This window comes from Galleria mellonella, unplaced genomic scaffold (genome assembly GCF_026898425.1).
Source record: "Galleria mellonella isolate WM207_F2 unplaced genomic scaffold, CSIRO_AGI_GalMel_v1 utg146, whole genome shotgun sequence".
Taxonomy (NCBI): Eukaryota; Metazoa; Arthropoda; class Insecta; order Lepidoptera; family Pyralidae; genus Galleria; species Galleria mellonella.
This window is the reverse complement of record NW_026441999.1, coordinates 5,528,375-5,544,797: the sequence shown is the minus strand read 5'-3', so window position 1 is coordinate 5,544,797 and position 16,423 is coordinate 5,528,375. Positions and strand designations below refer to the sequence as shown.

Genomic DNA, 16,423 nt, shown 5'->3' with positions numbered 1-16,423 from the left:
AACTTGAGATCTCGTCTTCTTTATGCATAATAGTTGTTTGTGGAAACTTTATTGGTCATTAACTACTTGTTACGTAGTATTTTTGTGATTGCTCTTTATTACCCGAATAAAAAAAAAAGTATATACCCTGGTACGTGCTAAAATCTTCAACAGATCGTCAGAAGGTCAATTTGATATAAACAAGCTTGAATTTTCGATTTAATTTCCGAAATGTTTAAAAATATAATTTTAGATTAAAGAGTCGTTGCGTTGATCCACTTCAGGTTTTGAAAGTAGTCATTAGTCATTTATTTAAAAAAACAATGTACATTCTGTCTGTAATAGGGGATAATCATACAACAAGCGTTACATTAAATTGAATATTACGACCATCCAATATATTTTACAATAAACAATGTCAACTTCATCCGTAATATTATATATATGTCAAATATATTTTTAATTCTGGTATTTATATTAATGACCAGTACAGAAGTTCGTCCGTTCACATTACAGCAAAAGTTTTGTTTTTTAAAGTAAATGGATCAATCCTGGGGTACATCCGGTGTTGCCATCTTTCGCTTCATACTGTACGCGACATATTCATAATTATATGTAATATGCTGTAACTATATATCAATTTTGATTCAGAACAAACGGTCAAAGAGCCCCCGCAACCACCGCAACCGAAGCCAAAGGATACTCCGCAGTTAGCTACGCCAACGAAAATCTCTGTAAAAGAAGAATCGGAGAATTTATTGATTAAGGTAATCTTACCATGTATATATTTGCATCATGTCACTATAATTTATTTTCTTACTCGAATAAAATTAACCAATCTATTATACATTAAATATAAATTATATATTATACATAATTTTTCATCGCGCGTTCCACCAAATTGTTTACTCCTCTCCATCCAAAAGTTGCTTGGAAAAGATCGCTCTTAGCGATAAGGTCGCCCATTGTTTTCTCATTGTGATTATTTCTTGTAATTATTTATATTTATAATGAGTTTACTATTGTAATCTTTTGGAGGAAACAATAAAGAGTATCTATCTATCTATCTATAACTATAACTGTACGATGTCTGTATCTACATAGGAGATATTTTAGAAAAATTAATATGAGGCGACCTAATAAGAGCAATAGAAGCTAAAACAGCATTTTAGAACTTTCGCCTGTCTTTTTGTATATTATTGAAGCAGTTTTCACAGTCGTGTTCCTGTCGAAATTATTATTTGTTTAATTTTCATACGCTATATAAACGGTTGATCATTGATTTTTTTTTTTTACATTATAAAACAGTCTTTAGTTTCTTCCAAAATTCACGTATACAAAGTTGTGGGCGAAAGTTAATTGACTAATATGGGACTTTTATTTTAGCTATTTATTTTGTGCACTGTTATTCCGCTGCATGTTATGTACTGTAATTTTATTATTTTGTTGCAGATACGGTTTTCCGAACCACCACAACGAGATTCATTGGGCAATTTCCTCAAGAAATATAACTTCGTCTCATTCAAACGCGCCAGCATGCCTCCGAAAACGTACGAGGGACGAGTAAAAACCAAAGAGGACTTCGACGCAATATGCGCTGCCACTGATTTGCGCTGCGGTGAGTAATATTAGCGTTAACATTTACTCGTTTCATGCTGGGTTGGTGTATGGTCTGATTAAATTCAGAAAAGAAATTATTTCGATTAAAAAAAGCAATTTTGACAGGAAAATGTGAAAACTGATTTACTGTTTGTTAATACTATTGCATATATTATTCTATTTTTTACGAATATTCAGTACATATAAATAGTAATGTACCGTAATGTCAACAAATTCGATACTTTGAAGTAAATTTACATGTATTTTTCAGGTTCTTCCAAATTAACTGTGACTCCACATTCTAATTTCAATCAGTGCCCAGAAAATTTAAAAATGGATATAGATGTTAATAAAATTGAAGCTAGTTCAAACGAAGCTGCTATTAAAAAAGAGTTAACGCAAAAAGTAAATACTAAAGACAAAACTAAAGTTACTGATACTAGTCAAGATACGAAAAAAGTAATCACAGAAGATGAAAGCCATAATCAGAAACAAAATATTCTAGCTGAAACAGAGAAAGTGTCAACTGCAATTGAAAATACAGCCAAACCAACCAAAAACCAAGAAGTGTTAAATTCGTCTAATGAATCGACTCCAGTGAAACCGGGAAAAGATATAAATGAAGCAGCAAAGACTGTGCCCACAGAAAATAAATGTGGAACGTTAATTAACGTAGAATCAGCTGAAATAGACGCTCAAAGTATTGCAAAAGTTACACCAACCAAGGATGTTGAAACTCCAATTACAAAAAAACCTCAAGATAACAATCAAAATATTAAAACAAAAGCTACACCACAAATAAAATCTAACCAAAGCACACCTATTGCAAAAACAAAACAAACCGTTCGTAAAACAGAATTACAAATATCACCTAAAAATACATCTAATGTTATGAATAAAAATTATATTGAGAACAAATCCAACTATAACAGTGATGATGATTATGAAGAATTAGATGACAAGGATATTCTTGCATTGATGTCGGAAGGTATTATTTTAGACGAGTGTTGTGGTTCAGAAGAAGATTAAGGCAAAAAAGCATATTTGTTAACTTAGGAAGGCTAGTGCCAGTTAATTTGCTTTAATTCTTTTAACATTCATTTAGGCTTGCCCTATTTTTACGATATTATATTAATTAGATTTAATCACTGAAATATTATTGTATGTATATCTATGTATCATAATCTGTGTAAATAGGTAAAAAAAGAAAATAAAAATATTAAATGTCTCAGTGCTTTTATTCTACAAACATTTTGTTTTACAAATATCAGTGAGTATTTTTATATGTTGAGTATGATATTTGAAGGGATGATTAAGATTACTGGCAATTCAGTTACTTCGGTGGCTCCACAGTGTTAGTGATTTCCTCTTCTACCTATCAAAAAAAATAGAAAATAAACCATCAGTATAATATAATAAAGAGAAATCCATAAAAATGATCAACAATCGCAACAATTCAAATTTCATTTCATTCATTTTACAAAAATAGTTTCAAATGTTAGAATATTATAGTATAAATAACGGGGTATGTGGTAGTGCTTGGCTACATTTGATGGGTGAAAGTGGTATGGTAACCCCGCCTGCGCTAACGGGATACGCTGGCGGAGCACCAGTGAAGGGTGATAGATGAGAATGAAAACAGACCAGTTAGCCCATCATGATGAACTCATCAGGAATTAACCATGATAGGGATTGTTACCCTTTCCCCCCAGTGCTTGGCTACTGGTTTAATTATATCTGTAATCAAATCTTAGAAAGCGGAAGAAAAATCCCTGGTGTAGGTAGCTGGTACTCAATGAATACGATCAAGGGAATCATAATGCATCACTGATAAAATTGCAATATCTCTTCCAACCTTAATATTAGCAAAATCATCGAAGCCCCGATGGAGCCATATTTAAAAAAAATACAGCTAGTTGAGTATGTATATAGTAGCTACTAAACTAAGATGAAATATATCAATATTGAGCAGCCCTCAGCAATGAGGAGGCGCGACGTTTTTTCGGTGCCGCCGCTTCAGTTCTCCTTCGCTCTTCTTCCATAGAATCCGCAAGATTGTACACTTCTTTAGGAGCCACCTGTTAGGGTAAGGACTGGACTTAGGAATTGTGGAAAGTCAGCAGGGATAGGTGTATTGGGTCGATTGGAGAGTTTTTTTTAATGGGTGATAATGGAATGATAACACCACCCGCACTATCGGTATACACCGGCGGGGCACCAGTGAAGGATGATACGTGAGAATGAAACAGGTCAGTTAGCCCATCGTGACGAATTGAACAAGAATTGTTCACGATGTTTTCCAGGGGAAACCACGTGGAGGTCGACCTAATAGGACATATTGTTAGCAATGGGGCTGTCTAACTCCATTGCTAACAATCTCTCCCCCCCCCCCCGCCGATGGGAGGGTTGCAAAATTGTATTCTAAAAGCTCTATCCAATGGGATTCAAACTCGTATTATTACACAATGGAAGGATAGTATCAGTTGGCAAGAAAATTATTTTGATATATTAGAATAATAGATTTTAAATGAACTCTAAAATAGTGGAATGAGTAGAACGAACTATTGGGATGACAAATTAATAAGAGATAAGTCATTGTTAAATTGCTAGATGATCTACGTGAAGCAGTCTTGTTTTAAATACTTAATGCAGGTATCCATTACTTGCTTGAGTTGAAAAGTTCGATTTTCGGAGAGTTAAATTAAAAAACAATTTTTAATAAATTGGGGTCGATTTTTTAAAGCAATACTATGGACTGTGAGGAAGTACAGAAGACCAAAGCAGTAAAATAAAAATTTAAAAGTAAGTATCTATAAAACATAGATTTCCTTGTACCTATTTGGTACGGAACACTAATTCCTAACATATATTATATATTACCAATATACCCACTGGAAACCATAATATTTAATTCCTAATAGTTCATCACTATACGCTACCAAACCTGTTTTCATCCTCACCTATCGCTCTTCACTGGTCCTTTGCTGGCGTACACCGATAATGCAGGTGAAATTACCATTTCATTTTTGCCTATCCAAAAATATAATAGGCGAACTGGCCTACTTTTATCCTTACCTATCATTTCTCATTTCACTGATGCCCCATCAGCGTATACCGATAGGGCGAGTGGAATCATCATTCTATTTTCACCCATTAAAAAAAACTACACCGCCCGGAACAAAAATTCTTATTCGGTTGCTACATTTTATATTTGTGGATTTTTCACAGTGAAAAGGATCACGGCTTCCTGTTAGATATTAACTGAGACCGCTACTGGTATTTTCATACATTAATCACTCATAGAACGAAGGTTACCTACTTTTCAGTGATAGGAAAAAATCGGGAAATATTGAAACCCATACCGTATAGTCTCGGCAAAAATGAACCACCCCTTCTTTTCCCGTGGATGTCGTAAGAAGAATTTAATGGTTGAGGGATGAGCAGCAGCATTCCTCTTAAAACATCATCAAATCCTAACTGCGGTTGCTAATTCGCCTACCAAGTGTAGCAATTATAGACAAAACCCCCCTAAGAAGGAGGATTGTGTTCAGCAGTGGACACATAATGATGATCGAAATCTGTGGGTACTGACGTTGATTTGGAGATGCCACTTCTCTAAATCTATTTTAAAATATCAACAGGTTTAGAGAAAAGGCACCCTAGAATCAACTTCATTGTTTCTGAAGATCTAAAAATAAATAAAAGAAATTTAAATTTTAGTTTACATACATTTCTTTGTCTATGGCCATAACTTTAACATCTATGTGACACTACTGACTCTGTGGCACTACTGACATATTTTTTATTTATTCTCTAGTAGCTTTGTGGTTGAGAAAAAAAATTAGAATTGATTTATTTCCTTGGTTTATATAAAATTGTAATCCATCCATTTTGTGTAATTAGATACATATTTCGACGTGCTTATTTATAAAAATGCGACGTAATTCAAGAGGATTTCGACAAGGCCCTGGCTCTAACCGAAGTCGCATTACAGAAGAATCGGAGTTAAAAGTGCGTGTTTTTTTCCGGCTTATATTTTTATATCTTTATCAATTCTTTGTTTTAGAAATAGATAAATGCTAACAATAGACTATTTAGACTAGATACAAGAAACACACTTACATTCGCCATTTCCATGGAAGTAATCGTGTTCTTAATTATACCTATCACATTATCTACTTATATAGATTAACAAATCGAGTATATGAAATACTATACATGTGGGTTTAGTAATTACATTTAAAAGGTGGGATATGAAATAAAATTACACGGTAGACAGGCATAATAGTCGATAGGAATAGCAACGCATAAGAGCTAGCTAACATTGATGACTCAGTGTATTCTATGCTATTTATGTTTATAGATGGCTCATCACTTTCCATCACATGGCCTGTCGTTTTAATTTATATTTAGTTGAAATAAACATGGGTAACTCAATAATTTTTCTCGTGGCAACTCAATAATTCAGGCACATCAAACTATGCCAACTAATTGAGTTAACTCAAAATTGTACAGTGGCACATGGGGTATCTTGTATCGCTGTGGTGAATGTTGTGCTGTTTTGCAATAGTGACACAAAAAGTCTTTCATTTTGGTTCTACTTTTAGCTTTCCTTACACTCATTCATAAATTTTTAATGCATTTATTTACATCTATATATTTTGAAATGATTACCCATAAGATCAAAAAAAGTGAGTTGATATATCATATTTTGGAGCAATATAACCACATTTTGGGGGATAAATCACTAACTAATCTAAAATGGTTTCCAGAAATCAGTGAAATAGTCTATAGTGATTTTACTAATGTGTTTGCTTACAACATAAAACCTATTTCTTAAAATAAAAACTTATTATAATGGAAATTATATGATATTCATTATATACAAATTCATGTAGAACTATTGAAATAATATTAAATGTTATGTCCAGGATTTAGATTTGGAGTTGCAACTGCTGAGGCGCAAACGAGAGTTGCTGGAGCAGAAAGTCCAAAATGAACAATATCATAGTCTTGTAAGTACTATTATTGTAATATTACTAGCTAACATAGTAAGCATTGATTTGCTCCCAATTGGTTCCATTTTTTCTTGTCAGTATGAAAACTATTTTATTTCTCAATAGTACTTTAGTACTTATTTATAAAATTTCATCAGAATTGCTTAAGCTGTTCAGAGATTTAGTATTAATGGAGACTGTAACTTTGGTTCAATACTATGTTGGTATCACACACACACACACACATACAATTAATCTACTTATGTCTGTCGGGGGAAAACGAATCGTTAGAAGTGGGGCTCTAATAGCTAGTGATATACCTTATCTTGGTTAATTCTTGTGGAATTTGTCGTGATGGGCTAACTGACTTGCTTTCATCCTCATCTCTCACTGATGCCTTGCCAACATATACTGATAACATAAGTGGGGTTATAATTTCACTACCATTCATAAAAAAGCTATGTCTAATGTAAGAAAGACTCTGTTTTCCGCACTTAGCCTCTCATTTGGGCCGTTGTGCGGAAAGCTATGTCTATTATTTCATTCTAATTTATTTAGAGATAAGAAAGAGTAGATAATAAAGAGAAAGAGAGAGAGATATATAAATACAAATGTATTTCCAAAGTTAGTATTTATGTAACTATAAAATCCTAGATTCAATCTCTGTGTGGGAATAAATGATAGTCTATCTTCAATTATTTTCGTCCATAATGGATATAATATATATGTAATCTGGTTTTAGTTGATATATTAAAACCTAAAATTAAAACGTTATTCATTTTTAAATTTTTGTTGAAGCTTAAGTATACTTGGGTAACTATTTTTTTTTATACAACTTAGAATGGCAAACAAACTGATGGCCCACCTGATGGAAAATGGTAACCGTCGTCTATAGACATGAGCAGTACCATGGACATAACAGAGTATATTGTTTCGCCCTGAATGTTAGGCTCGTTGATTCATCATGGACACCTTTACCTACACATATAGGCTTTTATTATAATATTACTATTATATAAAAGCATATCCCCCAGAATTTGCTGTGTCAGGTTGCAATTCCAACCACATTCCACCAGCAAATGTAAAAGGTCTTCTATTTTATTACAATATGTACAATTTGGTGACTGTTTAACTCTTATAAGATGATAAAATTTGTTGAGTAGATCTTGGTTTGATCTCATCCTGAATGCTGTTAGTGTATTTACTCTGTCTATAAAGACATCTGCTATATATACCTTCATAACTCATTTCATGCATTCATGCCAGCTCTGGAGATTTTTAGTTTATTTTTTTTTTATATATTTAGTCTGATTTAGTAATAAAAATTGGTTAAAGATTTAGTACAAAAAAAAGAGGAAGTCACTGAATGTCAATGGCGCAAGATTGTACCTCGTAGCGTAATATGAAGGAAACTTATATTCAGTAGTGGACAGTGGGTAGGTTGTAATGATGATGCTATTGGGTTTGTCAGAGGCATTTGTTGACTATTATCATATTTTCCATAAAGCATAATATTCGATGTATCCACATTTTGCCATATTATATTACAAAATCATAAACTGTCCAGTGTTTCACTTAAAATTACAAGATAAGATTATAACATGGCATTAATGGTCAATGAATATCAATTCCAAAAATTAAAATATTTTATTTTAGTTTGTCTTTTATTTGCGTTTACTGCTACTCTTTATGTTATGGTTATAATCATATAATCATTATTCATTACTTCCACTACAAAATAATGACGCCTCTAAATTTTTTTACGATTAACCAGTGAAAATTTTCTGTGATTAACAAGTGTCTGTTACATTTCAGTCCAACAATCATAACTTCTCTTATTTGTATGAAGATTCCAATACTTCTCGCCCTAACTATGGGAAACAGCCTGTCAGGAAGCGGCCATCGGTCGAAAGCGATTGGCACGCGGCGCCGCCCAAACGTGCCTCTCGCTCTCAACTGCGCAAAAATAATGCAAGGCGGTTCGATGACGATTATGAAGCACGAGAGAGATTTGACTTTATACCTTTAGGTCAAAACTCTTTAAGAAAGCAAGATCAAGAAAGTTATCGTGGCAAAACTTCGACTTCTAATCAGTCAAATTACAAACACAAGGCTGCACCATTAATGAGTTTTAATAGTAAGCCTTTCATAGGTCAAAGAATTGTGGACAACCAATCGATCAAACCCAAACAAAAAAATTTCCAGCCAACCAAAGTCACCAAACATAAACCAGGCGATGCAAACAAAGTTACTCCCGGTTTTAAACATGGTACTGTTATTGCATCACAAGCCTTGAAAGCAGAAGAAAAATTTCCAATTTTAAGAGCTGACAAAATACCCACACAACAAATGGCGGGTCGTTTGGAGTTAGCCCTGGGAAACATTATGAAGGCTATTAAACTCAAATATAGCGATGAAAGTCTTTACACCATCGAAAAGATGCGTTGTATGAAGAACATAATCCGCCAACGTATTCGAAAGGTTATGATTGGTAAGCCTGTTGGTGTTGTGTCTACAATTCTCGACCATTACCGAAATGTATATCCTGAACACACCGATGTAGAAATTGTGGCCGCAGCCAAAGCTGTTTCGAAGGAAGAAAAAGGAAAACTGACTTTCAATGAAGGTAGTGATATTGTTGCATACTTATATTTCAAATCTCCTTCAAATGTTGTTGAAAGAGATTGTATATTGTATTATTAGTGCCAGTTATTTGGCACCTAATCTAATACATTTCACATAAAATTTTGGTGTTGAAAATTTAGCTTATGATCAAAGTAAGCAATTCTATACATTCTCCACCAAAGTTTAAAATCCGAGTGTGTGAAGATAAAAGTAACATATACTTACATATTTGTACACAAGCCACATTTCTGGCACCATCGTATCACATCTCTTTCGTTTTTACATGTTAAAATATATACATAGGAACGAAATATGGGACTGTGTGTAGACATTGGTTGTTTCAACCATATAGTTTATATAAAAACCTGATGCATTTTAAAAGATTGTGGTAGTATATAAACTAACAACAATTTTAAATGATCAGGTTGATCATGCCAGCATGTGGAGTGTGTATTGTGTAGTGTGATTTGTATGAGATTTTACTTTTGTACATATTTTAAACAATTTACTTTTATCATACTTATGTTGGTATCATGTATGTATTGAAATTGAAATACAAATTTTCGAGAATAGTGATTACTGATTATATTAAAAGATTGAAATAATACTTTACACTATACCCAGAGCGCATGTTTTGATGTCAATAAAAACAGATGAGTTTGTATTGAGATATAGGAACGGAAGTTATGAGGGGGAATGCTGGCCCTTATATTTATGTTATCCCCGGATATTCTTTTTTAATAGTACAAATATCGTTATAACACCCTTTATTATTAACTATTAATATTTTGACAAGTAGTTATTATTATTTAATACGATACTTTTTAAATACTAATAAAATATGTTTATTATATTTTGTTTTCAGATATACTGGATCCTCAAAAGTATTTCAAGCAGCATATGGCTAAACTTATGGATCTGAAATTGAGTGAAATGTTTTCAAAGGTGATTCAAATATGTTATAATTAAATTATTATCTGTAGTGTTTTAAGCTAATTTTTGTAATTCGACCATTCAAATTTCTATATTTCATGCTGAGTAATGGAAGTAGTTGTTGTGAGGACTCTTAATCCTATGTAGTTAATAAAATTGTCCTAAGACTTAGTTACATTTGATCTGAAAACATAAACTACATTTCTTACAGCTGAGAACTCTTTATGCTGAAGAAAATGGAAAGGATATACAGCCTTTAATAGATGCAGCGCTGAAAGATAATAGTGGTGAGATACCGAAACAAAATGTCACAGATAAGGAACATAATGATTTCAACAATATTGATAAAGACATTAGCTTGGATAATATTGATAGCGACCAAACAACAAATGAATGCACTAAACCTTATTATTTGGAAAAACTTATGATGACATTGTTGACTCGTAAACTGCCACAAGCATTATATAGATACAAAAGAGTAAGTAATCATATTGTTATTGTACATATAAAATAAAGCTAATACAAGGTAAACATGTGCTCTCCTATCTAGTAAAGCATATAAGTAAAAAAGAAATAATATTAAATAAACAAAATAAAAGTTATACATTGATTTACTATAATTTTACCAATTGATTTCGATAGTTTATCATTTCTAGTGCTCAAGGATTCTAAGATTAAAATTGATAGTGAAATTGGAATTATCTTTTTTCTCCATCTTCTATTTATTTACAGAACATAATACACATTATGGAATTAGATCGATCTTATGAAGAGTTAAAAGCTGATATAATAGGGAAAACTGGTGAACTAATAAAAAAATATGCGAAGACAGAATCTGATGATGAAGGTAACAACAAAGAGACAGAGGAAAATGAAAATTATACCACACAAACAGATAAAAGAACAACTGAAACACATCCACAAGCACGTCTGCCATATTATGTTAAGGTGAGGAGCATTTTAAATGTAAAACTTTAAATACCACTCATATTTGTACCTCTAATTAATTCTTTCATTCCATTGGTATATTTTCAAGATAGGCTCTCCATACAGATAAAAATTCTCTTAAATTAAAATTTAAAAAAATAGTTATCATAGGATGACAAGCCATGAGTAGCTTAATGTACTGTGATACATCTTATGTGTCGCCATTCCTAATCACTATGGTCATATGTTTCCATACTCTGTAATTTCATTGCTATATTCCACCTTTCAAACTAAAACAATTTTTTTTTTTATTCATACATTACTTATTAGAGTTCAAATGCTCTAATAAGTTGTTATTGTAGCTCAGGAATGTTTTTCATCTTTTTTTTTCCTTTAACCTTTAACAAAAAAAAATGTTTAAAGTAATTCCCCGTTTTTTTTTTTTTCAGATTGTGGGTCGCCCTGCTTTGCCTAAGCGTAACGCAATGCAAATATTTTTGGACGAATATGATCCCAAGTCAATAAAAAAAGTTAAACACTTGCGAAATCTGCTGTTTGTCGGTTTCGACAATAAAGACAACTTCGACAAAATTGTAAAAGCCAGTAATACTGTTATTGGTAAGTTAATAATATATGTGATATTTACTCATTTACTATGTTAGTTTCTGAAAGTTATTATTAACGATTTGTAAATCACCAAGATTGTAATTTTATAATAAATTATGTAATTAGTATAAAAAATAATTCATATATTAACATACTATTATATTAATAAAAATTCATTTATAGGTAATAATAAACTCATTATAAAAATTAGTAAATGGGTTACAAAAGAGGCTTTAGATGCACCTAACACCAACCAAATTAGTAACTCACAAACTGAAAATATTGGCGATAGCTCTTTTCAATCTATAGACGATCAAATAAACAATCTGCTAACTTCAATAAGACGAGACGAAGAAGCTAATGAAATTAGTCAAGGTGAGAAGAAAGAGAGTGCTGATGAATCTAAAGAAAATTCAGCGCAAGATATTCCAGAGCAACTTGGTGATGGCCAATCTAATGAAATTAATGTGTGTGTAAGTGAGAAAAATGATGCGTCACAAGGTGATCAAAGTCAAAACCCAGATGAAAACACAGGAGCGGTTAAAAATGCAAACAATGAATTAGAAAGTAAAAATAAAGTAGAAAACGAAAATTACATAGAAGGCGCAAATGATGCAGGAGATGCAAATAATGCAGATCAAGAAAATAATGTAGAAGGTAAGAATGATGCAGAAGTTAAAAATAATGTAGAAGGTGAGAATGATGCAGAAGATAAAAATAATGTAAAAGTAGAAAATGATACAAAAGAAGAAAATAATGTAGAAAGCAATAATGAAGCAGAAGTTAAAAACAATGTAGAGAGAGAAAATGATGTAGGAGGAGAAAATAATGCAGAAGATGAAAATAAAGACATTAATGAGGGAACTCAAAGTACAAATGTAAATGATAATATTGAAATAGAAACAACAAATAAAGACAAATTAAATTCTTTAATGAGTGAATCGAAGGATAATAGTCCAGCTATATCTACAAGAAGCTCGTCTCGGCTAGCTAATGTGACGCAATCTACTATAAGAACCAGACAAGCCAGACGACTCACTCAGGATAACTAAACCTAATTATAAGAAAATGAGCAATCGTCACTTCATCTAAAACCATACGACAAATATTTTCATTCACTTTAAAATTCTTTATACAAAAACTACCTATTTTCAATGTACTTTATTAAACAATTATTATTGCTTACAAGTATGTATGTATTATTAATATAGAGTTGCAGATTTTTTTTTATTATATTTCATCGTTTCATATTTGTAAATATATATGTATTCATATATGTTAAATTTTGAATAAATCACTGTATTTTCTTTTTTTGTTTTAAATATAACTTTTTTCTGTTCATATGGATTATGGGTAGATATAGCAGAATATAGTAGTGATATTTATGAAATTTCACTTAATAAAGTGCACATTTTATAAGAAATTGTTACTTCTGTTATTATTATCATAATCATCATCGTCATATCAGCCTTTAACTGTCCTCTCTCTTGGGGAGATTTGCCAGTAGTTGCCACGCTTGGCAGGCGGATTGGCAACCACAGTTAGGCCTTTGAGAATGTTTAGTTGATTGGAATTAAGAACATTTGAGAATTCACTACTATTGTTATTAGTAGAAGTGTATGAATTAACCTCATTGCTAGCAATACATCCTATCAGGTCGGCCTCTACGCGGTTCTCGCTGGAAACCATAGTGGTTAATTCTTGTTCAAGTGGTCACTATGGGCTAACTGACCTGCCATTATCTTTACCTGTCACCCTTCACTGGTGCCCCGTCAGCGTATACTGATAGCGCAGGCGAGATTACCATTCCATCTATGGGATCTATTTAGAAGCATATCCTTTCAGATAAAAAAGAATTTTCCAAATCGATTTACAACTAACGGAGTTATGAAGTAACAAAATAAATATATAAAAAAAAAATACAATCGAATTGAGAACCTTTTTAAAGTTGGTTGAAAATTGTAACTAAACAATGTTAGCACATGTGAGGTATTTTAGAAAAATTTATATGAAGGGGCATACAATAATTTTTAGCTATTTCGTGTCTCTGTCTGTCTATATGTTCGTTTCGGCATTACGTAAAAACTGCACCATATTGGATGCGATTTTCACAGTTGCAATTACTAAAGGTCTTACTGAAAATATGGCGTATTTGTCTTGATATGTCATCTAGAAGTGATTTATTGGTTTTCATACTTCTATAATCCATGTGCACGAAGTAGCGGGCAAAGAACTTGTGATTTCCTAAAAACGTAACCTACCATGAGTTGATTGATGTAATACTCGTAGGTGATCGTGTCGGTGACAGGGTTCAGGGCCGTCTGCATCATCTCCTCGAACTCCTCCTGTGTACAGAAAATATAATGGACTTTAAGTTCAGCGTTTTACGAATCAATTCAGTCATAACACTGTAATTTAAACTAAAAGGTTGATGACACTGGTATTTTTTTATAGGAAAAATCAGATTTTTTGTTATGCAATTTAGAATGGCAAATAAGCTGACGATCCACGTGATGGAATATGGTAGCCGTCGTCTATAGACAGAAACAGTACTACAACAACAACTACAACAGTATTTGATATAGATATATATATATATATATATATATATATATACACACTATATTTACTATTCACTATTACTTATTAGTATTTGTCATTATTATTATATTACATGACAAATACCTCAATCAAACAACAGTACCTAGTTTCGCATCATATACTTTTCATGAAGCACAGAGCTTCGCAAAGACTTACCCCACTGCTGAACATAGGCCTCTACGACAGACTGTCCTAAGGAACGGTCCACAGCCACTTGCATCCAGACTCTCTGCAATGCATTTGAGGTCGTCAAAGAGGTTACAGGAGCTTAAATAGAGGAATAATGTAACACCTGGGTAAAAGGTTCCCCCTCCTCCATCATGAGTTGCGTGAACCTTTCTTTGGTGAGAAATCCACGAGCCTCGGGGTCGAAATAACGGAACGCAGCTAACAGCATCTCTGCACTAGCCGGGTAGAACCTAAAATAATAAAATTTTTGGAGATGGATTATTAGTAATCATTAGTTCATCATTAGCGTATATCATTGTCATCATCATCATCTGTCCACTGCTGAACATAGATCTCCCCATAGACTGCCTTAAGGAACAATATGAGTCATTTACATCTACTGACTATCGTCCTATACTGCGTTTGCCTGTACGGAGTCATTGTCAGCGTATATCGATGATACTTATATTTCATTACAAATAGTATAACAAAATATAATATTTAATTTAAATTTTGACAAAATTCGAACCTGAAATCCTAAATTGTCCCCATTGAGTGTTAGTTGGCATAATGTCTCATATACTCTTTACAATATATTTTTCACATAATGACGGTGGTGTCAAACACACGTAAGAACCAAAAACAAAGGAATGGCATTCCCATTACTAACGTTTTCGTACCCCCTCCCACACTCATTCTTAGTTTTGAAACTAGAACTCGGATTTCCGTAAAACTCATCGTCGTAACCGAAGGTCGTAATGTAAATCTTGAGTGGGAAAAGCATTTTTAGTAATGGATTCTAACAGACCTATTGCTTATTCATGATGAGCCAACTAACCTGCCTTCCTTCTCACCTATCATCCATCACTGGTGCCCCGCCAGCGTATATACCGATCGTACAAGCAGGATTACCATGTATTTTTTTCCTGTGAAAAAAATAGTAAATCTTTGTTCAACTAACACTTGGCACTTTATTTACTTGCCTGTGCTCTATCATAACTTTACACATGTATGGGAGAAAGTTGACGAGCGGTACATTCCCAGTCGCCTCCTTGTTCTCAGTCGCTAGGATCACTTCTTGTATTTCTGCTTCGGTTGGGCAACATCCTGCAATACGACACACAAATAATGGGGACGCTAATCTCTATTACTAATAATTCCTCATTGCTAGCAATATACCTACTTTTCATGCCGTATATGTCGGCATTTCATAATCATTCTATTAAAAAGTGAGGGAAGGAAAATAGTTTTTGAGTTTAGCTAGTATTTAAACTCTTTTACAAAACTTGCTATTGTTTATCAATTTTAAATCTAAGAGACCGAAAAATATTCAACTACGTAGTATTTGGATACAAAAACATAAATACAATAAATTGCCTATCAATATTTTTATTAATATTTACGAAAACATTAATATTTTTATCTACCCAGGGAACGTAAAATGGTTCCAATTTCTCGTACATCAACCACTTGTTTACCAGAGTGATCGAATACTTCAAATGCCTCTATAATTTTCTTCTCCAAATCGTTATTGGGTTGAACTGAAAAGTGAAATATGTACCTACATATACGGGACGGATTCATATTAACAATTTAACAAAATAAATTAGTCAAATCTTGTAAATAAAATTAATAAGGTACTTTTAGGTTCTTCTTTCCGTGCCATCTTTTAATATTGTAAGAGATTCTAAATAATATCTATTGTGTAATGTTATACAAAAATTATTTGAACATTTTGTAACCAAAATCTATCTGGCGTATATGATAACCTTAGATTATAATAGTAACCAGGCAACTGCTTGGTGCTAGTTGATGCAGATCTAAGAACAAGGAATTACATCGAAGGAATGATAAAATTGTCAATTCGTAGCAGGTTAGTGTATAAAAAATGTTATATGGCCGTATAAGCCTATTAAATTCAGATACAATCTGCTTTCTACATAAACTGTATCGAATATATAATCTACTAATGACAGACATATCAAAAT

The 16,423-nt window shown here is 32.6% G+C and overlaps 3 protein-coding genes across 4 annotated transcripts in view; 2 read left to right on the top strand and 1 right to left on the bottom strand.

Moving 5' to 3' along the window:
• LOC113523262 (uncharacterized) overlaps positions 1 to 2,806 on the top strand; it is a 23,444-nt gene extending 20,638 nt beyond the window's left edge. Inside the window, exons 15-17 of the mRNA XM_026909156.3 lie at positions 631 to 746; positions 1,432 to 1,597; positions 1,850 to 2,806. Coding sequence (XP_026764957.1) covers positions 631 to 746; positions 1,432 to 1,597; positions 1,850 to 2,607 — 1,040 coding nt within the window. The 3' untranslated portion in view covers positions 2,608 to 2,806. The remainder of the gene's footprint in view (positions 1 to 630; positions 747 to 1,431; positions 1,598 to 1,849) is intronic.
• Positions 2,800 to 16,423, bottom strand: LOC113523183 (dynein regulatory complex protein 8). Of its 2 annotated transcripts, XM_026909050.3 has the most exons (7): positions 16,077 to 16,423; positions 15,863 to 15,976; positions 15,419 to 15,542; positions 14,560 to 14,686; positions 13,928 to 14,011; positions 3,523 to 3,656; positions 2,800 to 2,953 (listed from the first exon to the last, which is right to left on the bottom strand). In XM_026909050.3, the coding sequence occupies exons 1-6, from the start codon at positions 16,099 to 16,101 to the stop codon at positions 3,537 to 3,539; spliced, it is 594 nt and encodes a 197-aa protein (XP_026764851.1). In that variant the 5' UTR covers positions 16,102 to 16,423; the 3' UTR covers positions 2,800 to 2,953; positions 3,523 to 3,536. The 2 variants fall into 2 exon arrangements, with proteins under 2 accessions (XP_026764851.1, XP_031765227.1); XM_031909367.2 differs by lacking the exon at positions 3,523 to 3,656 and having other exon boundaries at positions 16,077 to 16,420.
• On the top strand, positions 5,374 to 12,993 carry LOC113523238 (uncharacterized). The gene is made up of 8 exons (XM_026909124.3): positions 5,374 to 5,589; positions 6,510 to 6,593; positions 8,391 to 9,201; positions 10,066 to 10,145; positions 10,345 to 10,611; positions 10,866 to 11,081; positions 11,510 to 11,678; positions 11,850 to 12,993. Exons 1-8 carry the CDS (start codon positions 5,512 to 5,514, stop codon positions 12,716 to 12,718), a joined length of 2,574 nt encoding a protein of 857 aa, XP_026764925.1. The 5' UTR covers positions 5,374 to 5,511; the 3' UTR covers positions 12,719 to 12,993.